A 22,096-nucleotide genomic window follows, 5' to 3' on the forward strand; every position below is an offset into this window, starting at 1 on the left:
AATTTGTGACCATCTGACACAAGTCAGTCATTGGCTCCATCGCTTGTTTTATCTATCTCATTCTCTCGCTTACACACACAGGTGACTAGCCTCCCCTTCCACAAGCTGAGGAGCCAATTTTTCTGTCCCTCCCATCAGTTCACCAATTTGGGCAGTGGCAAAATGGTGGGGAAAGGAACGCATAGACACAATACGTGCATAAAGCCACACACCCTGTTGGGGATGGTCCTTCTCAAATTGCCAGAATGATCCTTTGATGAGGATTGAAGAGGCGATAAATCCCCACAAGGGATAAGCATCAAATCTTCTGCTTTTAGCCCTACAGAAAATTGGGGTATGTGTAAATAAACTTCCACACCACTGTTTTCTCCCATCGACATCTTTTAGAACAAGGGTGGGGAACGAGGAATTGCTAGACTACAACTCCCATCATCCCTGCCCATTAGCATTCTGGCTGGTGCTAGGAGCAGCTGGAGGGCCTCAGCTTCCTGATCCCTGTGTTGCTTTCGTGAAACATGGGCAACACAGAAGACATTCCGCTGTGGAACATTTTCCTTGGTGACTCTTGCATATGAGACATTTCTTGGGAAATAAAGCAAACACAGCCAAGTCAGAAAAGGCGGCTCTATTGGAGAACGTATTTTACAAAGAGATTGACATCATTAAATACAAAAATGTCCACTTTGAGATTTTTTTAAGGCAGGGCGGGGGCAGTTGGATACAGCTGGTGATATAAGTTCTAGAAATAGAGGAAAGAAGAATGCCAACACAGATTCCAAGAATTTAAATAATGCAAGCACAATCTTTGCAGCTGGTCTCTCAAGCTAGGCCTCAATGAAGCGAAGGGGCTGTTACAAGGTGAATCCCGGCTATCACCAAATAAACACGAATAACTTTGATAAATTAATTTCCTGCTAATATCTTATTTCCTGCTTGTAGAAGCCCAAGCAGACACCAAAACCTCTTGGATTTCTGTGTCAGACAAGCTTCTTTCCCCAATAAGGCAATGTCCTACTGGAAAGTGCTGTACAGTAATACTTTATAATTTCAGGCTGCAGAACAGGACATCTCAGCAGAGGTGATTTAGAAATACAAAGTAGGGAGAGTGGTTTAAAAGAGCTAGGCAGGTCACACAGACGCTGTCAACATGTAAGGCACTTAGTCCTCTCCCTACCCAAAATCTTATTGCACAGTATTCTAGTAGACAGAAAATGCCAACTGTTCTGTAAAATTCACATAGACTACAGAATCTCTGTGCGTTTTCTGCAAGAGAATTATTTTTTCTTTTCTTTCAGTAGCTCAATATACTTGGGAGAATGTCTGAAACACCAAACCCAAACAATTTAGAGATAGAAACCAAGAAGAAATGTCAACTTGGGGGTGGGATGGGGAGAGAGTGGGGCAGGGGGGTCATTCTAACCCACAGGAGATGAACTGTCAAGATACCATCATGGAATTTGAGAGGGGGAAGAGGAAGTCCAAAGGATCGTGTTTCTAGGAACCATCACAGGAAATCTGGCCAACAAAGGCCAGTTTGCATAAGGAAGCAGGAGTCCTTGAACAGGAGGAACAAAAATTTAACCACTTACTCTCTTAGCTCTGCACTGCTCTACAAGAACGGCTCGTGCAGGAGACTTAATAACAGTGCTGTTGAATTCACAGTAAGGCAAGCCAGGCCATTCCCCAGGAGTCACCAGACTGCCTGGGCACCTGCTGTTCTGGGTGGGTGTATATAGTCCACAGCCCTGGCAGCCACACTTCCTTGTGAAAGTTGTAAAGGCTGAAAAAGCAGAAGGCGTGAGAGCCATCTTCACACACTTGGGCCATTTTCTCCCAAAACCAAAGGTATTTATCCAAAGTGCTTGTCCTGCCTGAAACACGTCAACATCGAGATGCTTCAGTTTGAAGCTTCATCTAAAACAAATTACACAAATTTAAAAGTGCAAGTCAAGCGCACAGGGCTGCCACAGATGGCAAAGGACGGCACCAGCAACCAAGTGTGCAGAGGAGGGGCAGTCTGCTATTCCCTAGGGATTCTGTCTGAGACATTCAATTCCCACCTCTCCCACCAAGGGGAAGGAATGATCAGAATAAGAGTACTGGATTTTTGGAACCCAGATGAGGTGAAACCCTGAGACAGGCCACTTCCTGGTGCACAGACCAGAGTGTCTTTGTGCAAGCCCAGCCTTGAGCTTCTGCGTTTTCCTGAGTTGTAGCCCTTACCAAAAGGAGTGTGGGAACTGAGAGGGGAGGTTGCTCCACCAATACTAGTCCCACATTTCTGACAAGTCCAGATTCGCAGGTTTGAATCACCTGCCCTAGGCAAAGTAGTTTTACTCGCTCCATTCTCCAGAGGCGATTCTGTAAACAGTGTGAGAGACAGCGCAGTGGAAGAGCGTCAGAGCCCCTTCCTCTCTGTTCCACTGCAAGAAGCAACCCACCGCTCACTTATAGAGTGCCATTTTCTTGCTTTGGTACATGTACATGTAAGCATCACAGAAGAGGCGCTTAGCTACTCCTTCCATGTCCCGGGGCTGCTGCATGGCCAAGGTGGCTACGGGCATCTCCAGGTACTTGGCAACCTCTGGGCACAGAGTCACAGTGGGAATGTTGAAGCCGTCCTCATCACCTGCGGGAAAGAGAGGAAGATGTTAGTTTCTGTTTATGCCACTGTGCAGTGCTTAGAGTCACAAGACTGTTTTGCATTCCAGAGATTCCAGGCTGTTGGAAGCCTCACAGAAGACAGGAGACAGATGTGATGTTACTGATTCCCTGTTCCTTTGTTTCAGTTGCCCTCTGCTTTCACAGAGAGAGCATGTATTTTTCTTTTCCATCTTCGTTGTTAGAAATAAAACCTAGCAATGTAGCTCATATTTTCTTGTCCTTCCCTGCATGCTGGATACTTTGCGTAATGAGGAAACGTGCTTGGAGCCTCAACAAAGGCTCAGGTCGTTAATCACATCGGAAGAGATTCCGAAGGACTCGACCAGAGGATGAGCTTTTCCAGCTCGGTCGTAGCGAAGATTCTGACAGAAGAGAGGGTCCTTTGGTTAGGTGAACCCTCTTGGGTGCATTTGGAACGACCCCCTGCCTTGTGCAGCCAGGACTGGTCAACCTCTGAAACTGCACAGACACACAACTGGGATGGTGTATCATTCGTGAGAGATCACTGCCCTTCAAGAAATGAAAGAGGAGCACTTTGTTGATTCAGGAAGCGAGGATTTATTTGTGTCATGGACTGGTTGGGCACAGATGAATAGCGGGAGGAACCAGCTGGGGAACCCCAAGGGAAGAAGGCTCAGAGCCCGGGGAGTGGTGATGAGACGGTGATGAGTGATCAGAGGGAGAAGACTGGGAGGAGGAGGTGTCAGCAGCTGAAGGGGTAACCGGGCTTAGTGAGCAGGGACAGTCTGTGACAGAAAGGAGTCCAGAAGCAGAGGCAGAAGCAGGTGAGTGGAATGAGGGGGGCCAAGAGGCAGAGCTGAGTCACAGGTGTCTCTCCCCCACCCTTCTGCAACAAGCTCCCCTCCCCCAGAACCAGGAGAGGTACGAAACAGGAGGAGAATAGGCGGGCTGCATGCAGGAGCAGTCTCTGATTGCTTGGAAGAAACCCTGGAGAGGGTGGCATAAGAGGGCTGTGGGGAGGCGAGGACTTTTAGTCCTGATTTCATGCAGTAGGACCTACAGGGCATGAGCTGCTGTGCTCATTAGGCCTGAAACTCAGCCAAGTCTGTGAAGATCATGTTTTGCTAATAAAAAGTCCAGCTTCTGTGTGACTTACTGGCCGTCTCTGTTGCATTATACCAAACCGAACTCTTCCTACTGTGTTCTATGCTCACAGAACTGCTTTTGTGTAGCTACGCAATTTTGACATTATAATGCAGATACAGGGAACTTGTGGGCCTCCAGCTGTTGCTAGACTCCAACTCCCATCATCCCTAACGATTTGTCCCACTAGCTGAGGCTGATAGGAGCTGGGGCATCCAACAATATTTGAAGGGTCACAGGTTCCCCATCCTTGCTACAAACAAGGTGTGGGGAACCTTTCGTTCTCCGGATGTTGCTGAACTACAACTCTCATTAGCCTCAAGCGTGTTCAATGGCCAGGGAAGATGGGAATTGTAGTCCCAGACCCCTGCATGTCACATGCATTAAATGAGCCAATCCCTTCCTTCCCCAACATCGAAACAACATCCCTAAATGCATTTGTGGCTTTTTTGGGTTGCGGGGAGAGGCATGCATGCACCTCTTGAAATAGCACACAAACTTACCATGCCTATCTGCCATGCTGTCAAAAAACATCCAATTCTCCTTCTCTGGTCCGTATTTCACAAAGGAGACATAGTGACTGGTTTCAATGCAGAGAACAGCAAAGAGCTCCAGTTTCTCCCGAGGCACCCGGAGGCTGCCCCTGCAGAACTCCTCGGGGATGTGCAGCTTTGTCAGCTGATGGGCTTTGCGCTGGTAATGAGAGTGAGCCTGCAAACAGCCACAAGACAGTAAAGCTAAAGGGGTGGCGAAGGCTCATGTGGAATGGAGCACCTGCTGCCATCAGGTGGTCTGTGCTTTTAAAGAAAGGAAGTCCACAAGTCAAGGAACTGTGGCCTAGCGTCCCTTTTGCTCTCAGAAAACCCACATCCACCCTAACCAAGGCATGCAGAAACACCTGCAGAACCCACTGAACAAAGGAAATGTTCACAGAGAAGTAAAATGATTAAAGTTCTCTGATTCTATGAAAACATTTTAAACAAATAAATACCGCTACCAAATTTGGAGAGGGCCCTCAGGGGCAACTAGAATGCTTTTGGGGAGCCAAGTAAGGCCCACAGGCTGTTGGTTAACCACCCTCTGGTATATACCAAGTCCATCAGTGCATTCCTCTAAAGAAAAGGGCTCCTTCACTCCTTTCCTGAAGTCTCAAGAGGAGCAGGCATGAATCTGGGGCCTTAGACGTGAAACTTCTTCCCACTATGGTACAAATTAAAAGGGGTACCTGAGTGCAGCAAGAATCGCAGTACTGCTTCAATCCGGTGTCTGCAAACATCTTGTCTTTGAAGCACGCCGAGCATTCCTGAGTGGCCACAGCTCCGCACACAAAACACTCCCTGGGACCTTCAGTGGGAGACCATAGATCACACCTTGAACCTTTCAGAGCCTGCCTACAGCAGAGGATGCACTTTCTACTGAGAAATGAATTGGGCCCGAAAATGGCTAAGCGATCTTTAGTGTGGTTCCCCTGGCCAGCTTCCAAGCCACAATGGTATATTGTTGCTTAGATCGCACAGATATCCTAGCTAATAGCAGCCTCTAGGCCTGAATCAGGCTCAGGGAGAAAGAAGCACAGCAGGATCTTTCCTGACAAACAAGCTGAACCACCTACAAAATGCTTAAGAACGCTCCTTGCACTTATTCTCACAACTGGCCCGATGATGAAAGTTAGGCTGAGGGAGAAAGATTTGCCAGGGAGCTTCACGAATGGACCGGCATGAGAACCTCTCACTGTTTAATTCCAGGACGTTCCCAATGAACCCTGGGTCAGTTATAGAGGCCACAGCGATGAATCCATTCTCTGAACTGCCATCAGTCTCACACAGTGCTATTGCAGCGTGTCACTCCAAGGAAGTGGATGGCAAATCTAGGTAAAGGGAACTAGAATATGTTTGCGTCCACATCCCCACCCCCCCTGCCGTATGATGCCCATAACTTACTATCCAGCAGCAGGTCAGTAATGTCCAGCTCCAAGGAGGGGATGATTTTGCTGAACATTTTGTATTCCTTCCCAAAACGGGGCATTTGGAGGATAAAGCAGGAGGGAATCTAGGCAGAGGGAGAAATGGAAGCCACATCATCAGGACCTGCTCTGCAGCCAGAAGTTTCCAAGCAATCACACAATGCAGAATCTGGGTTGGGCCGATGGTGAGGGAAGGGCAGTCTATTGGCTTATAGCCACATAGCAAACTGATCTGCAATGGGAAGCCCAGCAGTTTCCTGCATCTCAGAGCTGAGTAGAAGAGGGCACCGCTGCAGAGCAAGCTTCCCTCAACTCTACATGGAAAGTTGTGCCTGCTCAAAGTTCAATACAATTCTTGGCAAAGGAGGTGGGGGAACTGCTGGTATTCCTGGATGAGACCAATTACAGTGGTACCTTGGGTTACATATGCTTCAGGTTACAGACTCCACTAACCACTAAATAGTACCTCGGGTTAAGAGTTGCTTCAGGATGAGAACAGAAATTGTGCTCTGGTGGCGCGGCGGCAGCAGGAGGCCCCATTAGCTAAAGTGGTGCTTTGGGTTAAGAACAGTTTCAGGTTAAGAACGGACCTCCAGAACGAATTAAGTACTTAACCCGAGGTGCCACTGTAGCTAGACCAGGGTTTCCCAAACTTGGGTGTTTTTTGGACTACAACTACCATCATCCCTGACCACTGGTCCTCCCAGTTAGGGATAATGGGAGGTTTAGTCCAAAAAAGCCAGAGACCCAAGTTTGGGAAACCCTGGTCTAGATGTCCTACAATGTGGGTTCAGGTTCAGAACTGAACCAGCCTTGGTCACCCTGATGGATGACCATGAAAGAGACAGGGGGAGTGTGTCCCTGTTAATTGAGCTCAATATCTCAGCAGCTTTTGACACATTAACCAAGATATCCTCCTGGAGAGGTCATGCTCCGAAGGGTCAGAATGTTCAGACACAGAGAAGCAGCAACCAAAAGGGCCACAATGACTCACCTCCACCAGCTTGAGATCAGATGAGAGAAAGGAATGCTCTACCAGCTGCTGCACGTTGGGCACCACCAAGTCCTCCTGCTTGTCCATGAATATCTGGTAGCAGTAGCACTCCTGCTCCTTGAGCCTTCCAGATCTGAAAGTGATGGGCAGGTGACTCCTCTGCGGCTATCTCAGAGTGGAACCCCACTCCCCACAAAAGGAATTATTAGAGCAACGGCAGCTGTTTCAATAGTGCAATGGGAAAATGAATTTCTTAGGCTTCTCCCCATTCCCTCTCAGGAGCATTATGGGGCGCAGGGGGTGCGGCTGGGGGAAGCCAGGCTCCCCCATTCTGAGCCACTGCAGGCATACAAACTCCTGCCCTTAACAAACTGCTTTTGAGTTACGATCAGCTAGAGACCTGGAGAACTTGGGTTCGCCTCCACCAACACCTGAGGCTCTCTAGACTTCAAATCAATACACACTTGTAGATCTGAATACTAATTCCCTAGCCAAATAAAAATAGTTAGCAATGGTGCCCCTCCCTGCAATTTTCCTCTGGCACAGAGGTGGTTAACCTTTGGGTCATCCAGTTGCTGCTGAACTACAAATCCACGACAATTAGCAGTGCTGGATGGGGCTGGAGATAGTCTAGACTATCTAGGCGGCAGCTAGACTGGTGACTGGGAGCGGCCGCCGGGACCACATAACACCGGTCTTAAAAGACCTAGATTGGCTCCCAGTACGCTTCCGAGCACAATTCAAAGTATTGGTGCTGACATTTAAAGCCCTAAATTGCCTCGGTCCTGTATACCTGAAAGAGCGTCTCCACCCCCATCGTTCAGCCCAGACACTGAGGTCCAGCTCCGAGGGCCTTCTGGTGGTTCCCTTGCTGCAAGAAGCCAAGTTACAGGGAACCAGGCAGAGGGCCTTCTTGGTAGTGGTGCCCTCCCTGTGGAACGCCCTCCCACCAGATGTCAAAGAGAACAACAACTACCAGACTTTTAGAAGACATCTGAAGGCAGCCCTGTTCAGGGAAGCTTTTAATGTTTGATGTATTAGAGTATTTTAATATTTTTGGGAGGAAGCCGCCCAGAGTGGCTGGGGAAACCCAGCCAGATGGGCGGGGTACAAATAATAAATTATTATTATTATATTATTATCTCAAGGGCCACAAGTCACTCCTGCTCCACCAGGCCTAAGGCACTGCCCCTTTCCTCCTTCTCCACTTCTCCCCTGACCACAGAGAGGTATTTTGACAGCTTCCCTTTACCACTTTAAGTCACTAGCCACCCAGATCAACTCCCTCTGAGGCATAAGATCCTTTGGAATCTGATTATTTCTTCTTAGTCCCAGAAACACGCAGCCCATATTTCTCAGCTCTTCAGGATGAAAACTTACTGCAGCTTCAGAAGCGGCTCTATCCCAAGGATGTGATGCATGATGAGATTAAGAAACTCCTCAGGGTCTAAAAGGGCAAAGTAAACGCCACATCAGACATGCTGCTCCCTTCTTCTCCAGCTGCTGTCAGACACGGGCAAATCTTTTGTATAAATAAGAGCATAAGCGGAGTCCAGTGGGTCAGGCCAGGGGCCCATTTAGTGCAGAGTCCTGTTCCCACAGTGGCCAACCACATGCCTCTTCTGGGAGGCCCGCAATTAGGATTTGAGCACAAAAGCATTTTCTTCTCTGGTGGTTTCCAGCAGCTGCTATTCGGAGGCTTTCTACCTCCGACAGTGGAAGAAGAAACGAAGGAGAGAAGCCGCGGGTGGGGTGGGTGTCTAGGTAACTAGCCCCCTCCATCACTTAAGAACAGAGCAAGAACACACAGAAAATGAAGCCAAAAAGCAGGGGAGCAGGGAACTTGTGTCTTCTGTCATTGCAGGATACAGGACTCCCCACTGTCCCGCAACCAATGACGGCAGCCAGGAGTATTGGCTTGACACAGTAGATACCAGCTCTCATGCTATGCCATACCAAACTGGCCAGGTAGTTCTTTAACTTTTGCCAAAAGCTTTAAGGGAAGGAGGACCACGCCCACCCAGGGTCTTTTATTGTAGCCTTGCGAAAAATCCAATTTGGGATTTCTAGCAATTCCATCTTTATCCTGCCCTCCCCGACAAGAAACCCATGAGGTAGATTAGGCCGGCTGAGAGAGACAGTGACCTATTGCAGTCTCCTTCACCAGTCAGGTTTGTGGCTGAGCAGGGATCTGATACTGGAATAGCTTAATGGACATCAAAGTGCACCAGAGAATGAGACCCCAAAGGGAGGGGGAAATTAATCACCTTTCTCAGAAGTGGCAAAGCTGGAACATTCTCCCTTCTCAGTCAACTGGTGTCGAAGGTCCATCACATTTCTAGCAGCAACAAATCCTTTCCTGAGAAGAGGAGGGAATCGTGTCATCTCTTCAAGAAACTGACAAGGTGTTAAACCCTGGTCTGCATAAATGCATGACACATCCCCAAAATCCAAAATGCCAAGGGGACACTGCTGATTAATAACTAAAATTAATATAGATTTGCTTATTTTGCAGAATTTATTCTGCTTCACAATGGGGGAAGAAACAAGGAACTCCTCAGAAACCCAACTTGCAGCTTCTGAAATCCATTGGGTCCACCCTGTTCAGCTTCTTCGATTTCACCAGGCTCCAAAGCTTACTGCAGAGCTACGGGAACTAGAAACTTTGCAGAGGGTTTTGTTGGTTTTATATAGAAGGGGAACCTCTCCGCTTTGAGGATGCAGAATTCAGTATGTGACACTGAAAGCTGCACCTGCAAAAATTGCAGATAGACAAAGAGGCCAATAATAGAGCTGAGTTGTGGACTGCTCCCGTTGGTCAGGAGGACACCCCTTTAGCTACTCACTGCCTGAGAGGGTTGACTATCTTGTCCCGGAGGATGTTCTGAACGTGCCCATCAGGTGGGAGGGAGGGTTTGAAGAGCATGGAATCCAACACAGAGGTGCAGGAGAAGAGGCTGTGGTGAGAGAGGACGCACTTGGTAACTTTGCTAGGTTGGCAGCAACACTCCAGAGTAGTGGATTAAAACAAAAACAAAAAACTGACATGGAGACAGAGAGAAATTGAAGCAACAGCATGAGCGGCAGAGAATAGATTTTTCCCATCAAGCTGAATTTGATAGTGCAGTTCACATACCCTACAAAGACCCTCAGCCATGAGAAGAGAAACGCGATTATTCAGGACCTAAGCACAGCCCCTGAAGGTGCACAAAGGGGGCTATTTCCCATAAACTAAACGGACCTAATGTGGTTTCCAAAAGGGACCCACTTGCATGGGGGTTTGGAAAGGAAGCAAGCAGACCCACCTACCTGAAAAGTGCAGCATCCATGTAGCAAGAATTGCAGTGGCCCTGGATCCCCTTCATCCGCCCTTCCAGGACATTCACGGCCACATCATCCCTGAGAGGGGGCGAGTTGCTTAGGACAGCAGGAGCATCCAGTCCACCTGAAACAGACGGATACTTCCTCTTTCAAAAAACTCCTCTAATGTTCTGCTCCTGAAAATATGCCTCTCTTCTTTTAGCTTAGACATGATGCAACAAACCATGATGAGAAGGGCAAGATAAAGAGCGGGGGGGAACTGGTTGAAAGCTGCAAATGGACCACTTGATCCTCACCGCGGTGTATCTTCAGTGGAGGAAGGGAACTTACTCAGCTCTGTGGACTCCGGGGAAGTGTGGCTGATGGACTGGAAGCGCATGTCCGGCTGGCACGACTCCAGCCTCACAAAGAGGCCACGCTTTGGGGGGCAAGTGAAGTAGCGGACCCCCTGCAACTCGCCATCAGAAACGCCCTTATCTTCATCCTGTGTGGGAGGGTGAAATCTCTCAGTCAGACAGGCAAGCATCCTGGTCAGAATCTCCCCTAGCAGTTTCACGGACAAGGAAAAGGAACAAGAGGGAATTCCAGGGGATTCAGCATGGGAAGCTGTGCCAGTACCATCCTCTCTGTTCTTCCTATCAGAGACAAGAACTCCTCAAATCCCTCTTGGGCCCTGCAGTTGAGTTACCAACACCTCTCAATCTGTGGTACCAAAGGCTGACGAAAAGACTGAGAGTCAAACCGTCGCAATTAAATTACCCACCTCAAGACTCTTGACTATAGTAGTCCATTTCTTAAGAGGGGGAAGCAGGCTTTCATTTCCAGTAGTCCTGTCAACTGCATGTCCATTTACCCATTGCATAGCCCAACCCTTTGATACAGTTCTTTAAAAATGTAGTATAAACACTGACAACTGGGAAACACCAGCCTGCAAATGCTCCAACTGGAGAACAGTCTTTACCAAAGGTGTCATGGGCTTTGAAGACACTCGAACTCAGGACGCAAGGGAGAAACGTGCCAAGAGGAAGGAATGCTTGGCAAACCCTCACCAGGATCAACCCCTGCCCAGAAACCTATGTCCCCACTGTGGAAGGACGTGTGGATCCAGAATTGGCCTCCACAGTCCCTAAGGGACTCACTGTTAAGACCTTGTTCATGGAAGACAATCTTACTCAGCTACGAGGGATTGCCAAAGAAGAAGCTAGAGATGTCAAAGACCATGAATGGATGCATGGATGGAACTCTCACCAGCTCAACTCCAGCCATTTTCTGCCGATTTTCAGGCAGACAGCCAATCCAACAGATTGTTCCCGTGACTGAGTTCCCCTTGTCCAGGTTGATCCGTACCACTGAGTTCACGTCAAGGGAGGGTGACTTGCTTTCCAGATCCTCTGCACTCTCACTTCTCTTGCGCTTAGGCTGGTCCTGGAGCACACTATCAGCATCCACTTCAAAGCCTGAAAAACAACACATATGTATTATGCCAGACAGACTTTTGTAATTAACATTTTGATGCTGTTTTATTACTTTGCTGTTGAAGACACTGGGTAGGAGCTGGAGAGTAGGAATTTATGAGTGACATAGCCATTTTGCTGGTCTGGCTGTTTAGTATTCTCTTTAGCAACCTAAGACCTGATTTGGGTTAGGAAGTTAGGCTAAGCCTCACTTACACTCTGCAATGCACTTGACTTTCTGCTACTAAAGGAATTGCTATGGGGTGCCTAGGTATGTTTGCCTCTGCATTCTACCCATCAGTGTTGAAATGCACCTTTGCTTCAGCAGAATATTTTCCTGATTGATGCAGGGCAATCAGAAGACCTGGGTTCCTTCCAAATAACAAGTACCTTCTCATTTTCACTTCTCCCTTTGTGCATTCTTCAGCTAGGCGCTCAAGAATGCTTGGTGCCTCAATGTTTTAAGAGGAGTGCAACACAGAAAAATATACCCTATGCGTCTTATAATTTGATGAAAAGGCAGACTACAAAGGTGGTTGGTGTGCATGTTATTGTTTTCAGCAGCAGCCTTATAGACTCCAGCCCCAATGCTACAGTAGAACCAATAAGATTTCTTGTCCTCCAGAAATGGAGAAGCAAAGCTACCACAGAACTCCTGAGTCACCTGGGGAAAGCAGCTCCTCTTTAACCACAGAGTCCATGGGGATAATGCGAAAAACATCTTCTGATCCTTCTTCCTCCTATAAACCAAAATAGAATGTGGGTGTATGTTTTAATCTGTTTTTAGCTTATTCTTGATTTTATGCTTTGAAAGATTTACAACGTTGTTTTATGGGTTTTCTTACTGATAATTTATTGATTTATTCTCCCTGTAAACAGCTTTGAGTTTTGGTTTTTTTAAACAATCAAGCAGTGTATTAATTTATGAAATAAATGAAGTAGAAAATTTAAGAATGTACCTGGAAGTTTTACATACAAAGTATGTGAGCTACTACTAAGCTACATATGCACCATGGATATCACTGGCTTCGTTCACACCAAGCCATGGTTTGTTTAACAAACCACAAGCTGTCACACAGACAACCACAGCTTGTTTCTTCAAAGCTTAGATTGTTTTCTAGCTGCTTCTTTGGTGAGCATCTTGGGTGGCGTCAAGCGCATGTGCAGAAGTGGCAAAACGTGACCTGCGCATGCGCAGACGCACTGTCGCGTCTTACGTTCTATTCAGGATGCGAACAGGTGCTCCGGAGCAGATCCCGTTCACATCCCAAGGTACCACTGTACTGCAGTTGTTATATAAGGGATTATTATTATGACTGGAATGTAATGGAAATTAATAAGATTTTTTTTTTATAATAATTTTTATTAAGGTTTTCCAAATTAAAACAAATTAAATCCAATTTATAAACTTTTTGCCAATAACCAGGACTTCCCCTCCCTACCCCCTCTTGTGTTCCAAATCTTCCAAATAAGCAATTAAATTCAACAAGTTCTTATCCCCAAATTACACTCATCATCAGTAACCCAATTTATCCAAATTCCCATCCCCTAAGATCGATCTATTCCCTTCCACGAGTTCCCCCTTTCAAACATAGTACAGATGGAAATAAAATAAATATGAGTAGTGATTTTACAACCTTTGGATTCCAACTTTCCCTCCCCTCTTTCCCCTTTGCGTTTCACCTATCCCTCTACTTCTAATATCTTCCTGGAGTTCCCACATTACACTATGTCCCTCAGGTTCTTTGCCAGTCTTTAATTACGAGTGTCCAATCATAGAAGGAGTCTATCAAAAAAGGGGCCCATTTCTTCTATCCAGGTTTTTATATCCAGGAGTAAAAACTCCAATTTTGTTTCCATAAGCTTGTCAAACCTGGATATCCCAAATGTTCCCTCTCCCAGTTCTGTCCAGTTCTTGTTGTTTCCTTGTTCTTGTCAATCATTCTCCTCCTTTTTGTTTCTCTGTTCTCCCACAGAAATGTTCTTTTTCCAAAAGTTTCTAGTGTCTCTGCAGAGGCTTGTTATTCAGGAGCAAAACATTGCATCATGTTCCTTTCATTTTCCAACAAATAGTTCCATTGTTTCCTGTAGTGTATAGACCTCTGTAGACAAAATAATGTTCCATTCCTGCAGTTTCCCAGGAGATTAAAAGTTCCATTCAACTGTTCAAGTTTCCTGTCAAAAACACATGCAATATCCCTCAGCTCCTCTAGATGGATTACAGTAGCAAAGTTCCCTTCCAGAATCACATCCACCAGTCCAAGTAGCTTGTTAGCCCATATTTGAAACAGTTTATGTTCAATTTATAACAAATATAACCGGCAAAGTCCTCATAACAAAGTCTCTATTTTAATCTTCCTTTTTGACAGCTCTTTGACAGCTGTCAAAACCTCCATTGCTCTTCTCCAGGCAGTTTCACGAATCGCTCCAGGGATTCCGGGGGGGGGGTTTGCTTTTTTTAAAACAATTCCACTTTTCTCCTCCAGCTCAATCTTATAATTTTCCCTCGCGAAGTTGCTAATTCGGCGAAATAAGGTTACACTCGATCTTAGTTGTCCAGTCCTTTGTTTTGGCTCTTCTACAATTTAGGGGTGGGCTGACTTCCTTTTTTCCGCCTCCCCCGTTCGCTCCAAATTTTAAAAATTTATCCCTTTTTTTTTTAGTCCATATTCCAATTACTCACGGGTTCTTCTTTAGATCCAAATTTTCAATAGAAGAAGTCAGCGCTCTCCGCCAGATGGCATGCGGCTGCGCTCGGCAGGGATAGCAGAGAACTCAAAGCACCACGCTTCTCCCCGGCACCCGATCCGTAGCCTTTAAAAAGGCTCCTTCACGAGTCGGGAGAGCGCTAACGGTGCCAGCCGAGTCTCCATGTCCACGGCCTCCTCTGGCTGTGGTTTTTAAGGGTCCCCGCATCGCCGGTGCGGTAGGACCCAGCCCCTGCCAAGCAGGCTCCCTCCGGAGCTCGGAGGGAGTCCGCCATTCGGCGATGGCGCCGACCCGGAAGTGATCGGAAATTAATAAGATTTTGGAGGCAGAAATAAAGCAAATAATCAAGCCATCAATTCTAGCATGCAGGGGGCCACCTTATCTAAGTTAGTTAAGTCAGCATTTGAACAATTGGTATTAATAACTGTATTATAAATTGTTATTGTTATAATGAAGCTATTATTGGATTGTAATTGAAAACAAATAAAAAATATTATCATAATATAGCAACCCATGGCTTAGTGTTATGTGCAGACCCGACCATTTTATCCATCTGCCCAGATAAGGACAAGCAAGCATTTATCAGTTTCAACGGGCAGAGGAGACCTGTTGCATTATTTCCCTTCCTTGCTCTTTTTGGCGCAACCCCCAAATGGGGGCATCATCATTCTCTATTTTCAGGACATTACTGTCTCAATGAATGCCTCCTCCAGAAGGATTTAATCAGAATGGTGATGACTTTCTTACCGGACACACTTTAACCATCCAGGTGTTTTCCTCCTTGAATACATCCATTGCTATTCCTCGCATGAAGGCATCATCCAAATAGAAGCCGACTGTATCCCCCACTTTCACTGGAGATGCCCCAACTGCGTCCAGATTTCCCTCTTGCTTCGCCATACCCTTCTCTGGTGCTGATACAAACTGCAGTTTGTTACATGGGAGGAAAAGGCCACAGTCCTTTTTACACTTGAAGTATTCTGTCCCATTGTAGGTACCATCACAGCGGCCTTTGCCTTCACCGTCACCCTGGAGAAGCAGCAGATAGGTTACGTTATAACAGCTCAGGATGTGAACAAAGAGAGGACACAAGATAATAGCCCATTTCTGCTACAAGTATGTGAGTATCATGTAGGAACCAAAGTATACCCTTCAGAGGAGCAGGACAGCTTCCCATCCCTCAGAAAAACTGCACTGTAGTTGCAATTAATCCAGAATGCGGCAGCTAGACTGGTGACCTAGAGTGGCCGCCGGGACCACATAACACCAGTTCTGAGAGATCTGCATTGGCTCCCAGTACATTTCCGAGCACAATTCAAAGTGTTGGTGCTGACCTTTAAAGCCCTAAACGGCCTCAGTTCTGTATACCTGAAAGAGCATCTCCACCCCCATCATTCAACCCGGACACTGAAATCCAGCACCGAGGGCCTTCTGGTGGTTCCCTCCCTGCGAGAAATGAGGTTACAGGGAACCAGACAGAGGGCCTTCTTGGTAGTTGCGCCCGCCCTGTGGAACGCCCTCCCTTCAGATGTGAAGGAAATAAGCAGCTATCTTCTCTTTAAAAGACATCTGCAGGCAGACCTGTTTAGGGAAGTTTTCAATATTTAATGCTGTATTGTTTTTAACACTTGATTGGAAGCTGCCCAGAGTGGCTGGGGAAACTCAGCCAGATGGGCAGGGTATATATAAATAAATTATTATTATTATTATTATTATTATTATTATTATTATTATTATTATGTATCATAAAGCCTAAAACCATACAGGTAGCATGCAGCTGAATAAAATTCAGGAATTGCCCCATTAAAACTTACTAAATTTACTTCTAGCTTTCCATTTCCATTGCCCCAATGGAGCACACTTTTCATGTACTGCTTAACTCAAAACTTCCATCACGTGACTTCTGTTTAATGTGGCTGCATTAATTCCATCTTACTCCCTTCACGGTAACCAAAAGAGATTGGCAAGAAACAGATTAAAATGAGCATGTTATTATGCCTTAGCCAGAAAATAATGTATTTTTCCTTCTTTGAAACCATGCAGCCTGAGGAAAGGTTTTGCGGATCTCAAAAGCTTGTGTGAGACATTTTGAACTGGCTGGCCCAAAGAAAGCATTTAATGCTTCTCCTTCTTTCATGTGAGCTAGGCAAAGCACTTGGCTCTTCTAAACAAGAGACTCAGACCTAACATGCAAGGCAATGTACTTTTCTCTTATGGATTACTGAGAAAGTATTTATATAGCCTATTTAAGCGTTCAAAGCCTAAATTTAATTACAGACCAGACCGTAAAAATTCAGGACAATTACAACCTCCATAAATGGCCTCACCTGCAGCTCTACACCAAAGTAAACTGGGCTGAGCCCAGATGGTAAAGGGCTCCTATGAACCTTCCCAATGTAGCAGATGGTACCAGAGAAAGTCTGATGGTCTAGTTCCACAAAGACTTGCTGTCCCTGTTTGGCATTCATGGCTGCATCCAGAACATGCCTGTTCAGAAAACAGTTCAACCGTTCATGAATGTTGCTGATGGCTGAAAGATAATCAGCCGTCTTGTCAGGCAAAGGCTGCAGAATTTCAGCATCCAAAGTGACCACGGATCCATCTTGCTCCATGACAACCCTCAAGAAACGAGTGGGTGACAATCTAATGCACCGCAAGTAAGTCTGTTCGTTCAGGTAACACATACTCCCAGCAGGAAAAAATTTGCTGCCATAAGGGTGGTTTTCAGTCAGGATGTAATACATGTTCTTATCCCCATGGGAAGGCTGGTACATAGCTACAGTACTCATCTTCACATTCCTTCAGTCCTAAAAAGAAATTACACAATCATGTCATAGGGGAACTCAATAAACCTACTTTAGTCATTGAATAGAAGAAACAAATAATCTTAGGAATGCTTGCAGGTAATTCCTGGACAATGAGAATAAGGAAGTGGGAAGACTCCCCATCATATTTAACATTTAACTCAACCGTTTATTTATTTAGAACAGGAGTGCTGAGAATTCTCTGGCAGATGCAAGAAATTAGCAGCAACCAACAAACCCCAATAAGCAATACTGCAGTCAAAACGTCATCAGTGACAAGTATACCTCCCCCAGCCCCCGGAGCACTTGCACTACAAGTCCCACCAGCACCTAAGGGTTGCCCTACAACTCCCACCAGCCAGCAGCACCCAGCAAGCTTGGACTACAACTCCCACCTGCCCCAGCACCTAGAGGTGACCCTACAACTCCCACCAGCCAGCAGCACCCAGCAAGCTTGGACTACAACTCCCACCTGCCCCAGCTCCTAGGGGTTGCCCTACAACTCCCACCAGCCAGCAGCACCCAGCAAGCTTGGACTACAACTCCCACCTGCCCCAGCTCCTAGGGGTTGCCCTACAACTCCCACCAGCCAGCAGCACCCAGCAAGCTTGGACTACAACTCCCACCTGCCCCAGCTCCTAGGGGTTGCCCTACAACTCCCACCAGCCAGCAGCACCCAGCAAGCTTGGACTACAACTCCCACCTGCCCCAGCACCTAGAGGTGACCCTACAACTCCCACCAGCCAGCAGCACCCAGCGGGATTGGACTACAACTCCCACCTGCCCCAGCACCTAGGGGTTGCCCTACAACTCCCACCAGCCAGCAGCACCCAGCAAGCTTGGACTACAACTCCCACCTGCCCCAGCTCCTAGGGGTTGCCCTACAACTCCCACCAGCCAGCAGCACCCAGCAAGCTTGGACTACAACTCCCACCTGCCCCAGCACCTAGAGAGGCCCTACAACTCCCACCAGCCAGCAGCACCCAGCGGGATTGGACTACAACTCCCACCCAGTCGCCGTGCAGCCCCATGACGGGCCCCAGGTTGGCCAAGGCCGCGCTCGGAGGTCCGGCGGAGGCCCCTCTCCCCGCGGAGCCCCCCTCCGCCCCCGTCGGCCTCTGCCCTCCCTCACAGGGCTGTTGTAAGGGTGGAACGGGGGGGCGGGAAGGAGCTTCGCCGGGGGAAAGTTAGCAGGGAAGCGGCAGCCCTGCGGGAGAGGAAGGCGGGGGCGCCGCGGGGTCCCTCACCTGCTCGCTCCGCTCGGCGACGGGCTCTGCCGGCGCCAATACCGTTCCCGTTTCGCTCTGAGGAAAGGCCATAGAGCGCAGGGGCGGGGCGGCCAGAGCGTCCACAGGAGGCCGTCGCCCACTGTTTTCCCTCAGGTCAATCCGCAGCCAGGGCCGCCTCAGCCGCCAATCGGAATGAAGGGGTGGGCGGCACAGGAGCGGGGCTTGGCCAATCAAGAAAGAGGAGGAGGAGTCGGAACGAGGAAGCTCAAGACGGAATCCGGACTTGGCCAATGGGGAAACTCCGGTAGCGGCCGGGCAAATAAACCCACGCGCAGGGACCAGCGCGTTGTGCGCATGCGTAAGCCTTCACGTCAGGAGGTTTGGGCCGCGTTATGCGGGCGCTTTCAGCGCTTACGCTTTATACCCCGCCAAGGATTCCGGGAGTTGTAGTTTGCTGAGGCTGTTTAGCAGGCCGCCTAAGGATAGGGGAACTGGAGGTGCTACCTTCGTCAGACTGGGGAAACCCAGCCAGATGGGCGGGGTATAAATAATAAAATTATTATTACTATAATAATTTTATAATTAAATTTTATAATTAAATTTTATGATTTTATAATTAATTATATATATAAATTTTATATATAAGGGACACAGGTGGCGCTGTGGGTAAAACCGCAGCGCCTAGGACTTGCCGATCGCATGGTCGGCGGTTCGAATCCCCGTGGCGGGGTGAGCTCCCGTCTTTCGGTCCCAGCTCCTGCCCACCTAGCAGTTCGAAAGCACCCCCAAGTGCAAGTAGATAAATAGGTAGCGCTCCGGCGGGAAGGTAGACGGTGTTTCCATGTGCTGCGCTGGTGCTGGCTCACCAGAGCAGCTTCGTCACGCTGGCCACGTGACCCGGAAGTGTCTCCGGACAGCGCTGGCCCCCGGCCTCTTAAGCAAGATGGGCGCGCAACCCTAGAGTCGGACACGACTGGCCCGTACAGGCAGGGGTACCTTTACCTTTTATTATTACTATATGTGCCCCTTCCTGGCATGCCCTTCTCAAAGTGCTTTTGCCTCCCATTGGGATGGTGTTATTTATTTAAAAATAAATTGCTTAAAACCTTCTTGAATAGCCAGTTGCTTTAATTAATGCTTTGCATTGCTTTTAAGTGTTTCTGTGTTGGTGCACGCTCCCTGATGTTTTGCAACAGGGCGATATATAAATATTAACTTGGGTATAACTGTAAACTGTTTATTATTGTTGCTATTATTGGTTTCTATTGATTTATTGCTTTGTTTGTTGCCTGTATAGGATATTTTGGTTTTTTAATGTTTGATGCTTTGTTGTGTTTTTATGTATGTTGTAAGCCACCCAGAGTGGCTGGGGAAACCCAGCAAGATGGATGGGATATAATTTTTTTAAATTATTATCATTATTTGTTTTAAAAAACACTTCTTGCGTACTCGGATGATGTTTGCGTGTGGTGATGCGCAGAAACATTTCTTTTCCATGACACTAATGTAGACTACAGAACAAAGTCTGCTGCTCCACCCAATTTCCTTCCGGCCCTCTCTGCCATTGGCATACGGCCCCAGGAAAGTTGCTGATGAGGTAAAGAGACCCAACAGCAGAAAAGTCACCACCCCCTGCAAAGAATCAGGTAGCAAAAAAATGTGGTTTTTCCCCTTCCCCCTACCTGCCGCTTGGGGGCACCAGAGCCTCCCAACAGCTTTCCTTAATCATTGTTAATTTCTCTATAAAACGCAATTGTGAAATGCCAAGTGCCTTTTGCACCATAGGCTACCAGGACACCCTGTCAAAATTTCCCCTGGGGCAGTTTCCTTCACACTCCCAGCATATTCAGAGTGAAAATCAGGGACAACAGAAGCAGCTCAGTTCCAGCTAAAGTACTTTTGCAAGCTCTGCAATCAGGATGCGAGCAGAACCAAGGCCAGTGAGAGAAAAATTCATGCAGTGCTTTACATTAAGCCAGAATCCACAACTTACTTAGGAATCTGTCTCTGTTCCAGAACTCCACAGCCCTGGAATCTCAACACTCGCAATGAATATTTGATTACCTCTGAGCATGTGCAGAGGCCACCCAAAAGATAGGGGCGGTCTAGAAGTACCGGTCTAGAAGTTATCTGAATGCACCCTGGTGCAAGGACTAACGGCTTCATAATAATGTATAAAACGCTGAGAATTTGCCCACGGTCTATCCTTTCAGGCCCCCTAAGCAGTCAATCTGGTGTACTGCCAATTCTTAGTCAGCACCCACACGTTCAGGAACGCTGAAAACGACCCAAGTGAAGACAAGCAAATGCTTTCAAGGGGAAAACAATGCAAATTTATTTCCTGATGGGTTCTCCAAAGTACAATATTAAGGAAACAACAATCATAATGGAACTGCACGATAAACAACAACCCATGACTTGTGGGATGTATAAAAGGTACCCCAAAAGAGATAACCTACATGGGAGATGAAGCCCAGGGAACAGGATGGCAGCAAAGTTCCCAAGCCCCAAAGCTTGCAGCTGGAACAGCTGGAATCGCCATGTCCTTTGAAGCCCCATGCTTTGCACTGTCCGCCCTCCCTCACTTCTGCCCTGGATATGCCTACTCATCTTCACTTCCTTCTTGGTCATCCTTGTCCCCGGTATTTCTCGCCTCCCCATCTCCACTTCCTCCTTGGTCATCCTCGGCCAGAGCAGTCTTCTCCTGCCCTTCTCCCCCCTGGAGGGCCCTGGTGACAGGGATATTTGTCACCTTGGGAGCAGTCGGGGCCTTGCGTGGGACCTGGAAGCAGAGCTTCCCATCGTGGGTCAAGGTGCAGGTCACGGCATCAAGATTGGCATCTTCCGGCAGCAGAACCTCCCTGAGGACCTCTCTGTGATCGTGGAAAACGAGGTCGTCTTCCGACCTGGTCTTCTTCTTGTGCTTCCCGGACACCGTCAGCTTCCTCCCGTCCATCTTCACGGTCAGCTCGTCCGCCAAAAACCCGGCCATGTCCAGGCAGAGCTGGTACGTGATTTTGTTCTCCTGGAAGCTGACTTTGGGGACAAGGCTGCCCTGCCCTTCCTGGCCTGGGGCTGCCCAGGAGATGTGGGGATAGCTACCTGCGGGCAAGACTCTCGGCCTGCCCATCTCATCCACCTGGGGCTGCGCAAAGAGGTTCTGCGGAGCCTCCAGCCACCTGTAGCCGCTTCTTGGATCTCTGCTGTAAAGCTGCGGGGAGATGAGGTTGGAGCCAGGATAACCCCCGTACTGCAACCCTCCGGATCTCGAGAAGCTTAGCATAGCTCAGCAGGACGGTCTGTTTCTCTCTCTCTCTGGGCTCCGGGTGCCTGCAGTGTCTCTTTCGACTCTCTCTCTGGGCTCCGGGTGCCTGTAGTGTCTCTTTCCACTCCAGCGTCTGTCTCTGACAAGTTGCAGCGCCTCCTTTTATCCTCTGCAGTGGCCTTCCAGACATTTCTGGAGCCTTCCTCTTCTGCTGTTCCTGGCGCTGGCGGGATGACCTTGACTCACAAATATGTGCCAAGAGATAGAAACACCATCCAGAAACTTCCAACAAACATTCATCAGCCGCCGGCCTTTCCCAAAAGCTCCTGGCTATTCCTGCCCTCACCTGGAGAGCATTCCTTCTTTCAATTTTCTGCTGGTTGCTTGCATGCTTTTTGGATGTCCCACGATCGTATTATAAAGTAGTTGCGTTCTATCTTGTAAAACAAGCACTGGTAGTTGTCGTTTCTTTCTGTTTTCCAGTGCATTTCTCATCAAGAAAAAAACTGGAGCGGCACACACAATTTTTTATTCTGAATGTGTGACCCAGATGAAAAGTTTAAGAAGCAGTGCTATAGCCTGACAACCC

General features: G+C 47.7%; 2 protein-coding genes across 2 annotated transcripts; both read right to left on the reverse strand.

The window, feature by feature from the left end:
- Nucleotides 1-610: 610 nt before the first annotated feature.
- Nucleotides 611-18,409, reverse strand: LOC310849135 (ubiquitin carboxyl-terminal hydrolase CYLD-like). Its single transcript, XM_083749143.1, has 15 exons — nucleotides 18,261-18,409; nucleotides 16,537-17,016; nucleotides 14,957-15,238; nucleotides 12,165-12,240; nucleotides 11,295-11,503; nucleotides 10,377-10,530; nucleotides 10,035-10,170; nucleotides 9,572-9,682; nucleotides 8,993-9,084; nucleotides 8,106-8,172; nucleotides 6,726-6,858; nucleotides 5,709-5,817; nucleotides 4,994-5,112; nucleotides 4,272-4,479; nucleotides 611-2,629 (listed from the first exon to the last, which is right to left on the reverse strand). The coding sequence occupies exons 2-15, from the start codon at nucleotides 16,996-16,998 to the stop codon at nucleotides 2,445-2,447; spliced, it is 2,343 nt and encodes a 780-aa protein (XP_083605269.1). The 5' UTR covers nucleotides 16,999-17,016; nucleotides 18,261-18,409; the 3' UTR covers nucleotides 611-2,444.
- A 2,143-nt stretch (nucleotides 18,410-20,552) lies between these two features.
- On the reverse strand, nucleotides 20,553-21,996 carry LOC310849446 (heat shock protein 30C-like). Its single transcript, XM_083749633.1, has one exon. It carries the CDS (start codon nucleotides 21,523-21,525, stop codon nucleotides 20,845-20,847), a length of 681 nt encoding a protein of 226 aa, XP_083605759.1. The 5' UTR covers nucleotides 21,526-21,996; the 3' UTR covers nucleotides 20,553-20,844.
- Nucleotides 21,997-22,096: the final 100 nt, after the last annotated feature.

Source organism: Podarcis gaigeae, assembly GCF_964106915.1.
Source record: "Podarcis gaigeae genome assembly, chromosome: 7".
NCBI classification, from domain to species: domain Eukaryota; kingdom Metazoa; phylum Chordata; class Lepidosauria; order Squamata; family Lacertidae; genus Podarcis; species Podarcis gaigeae.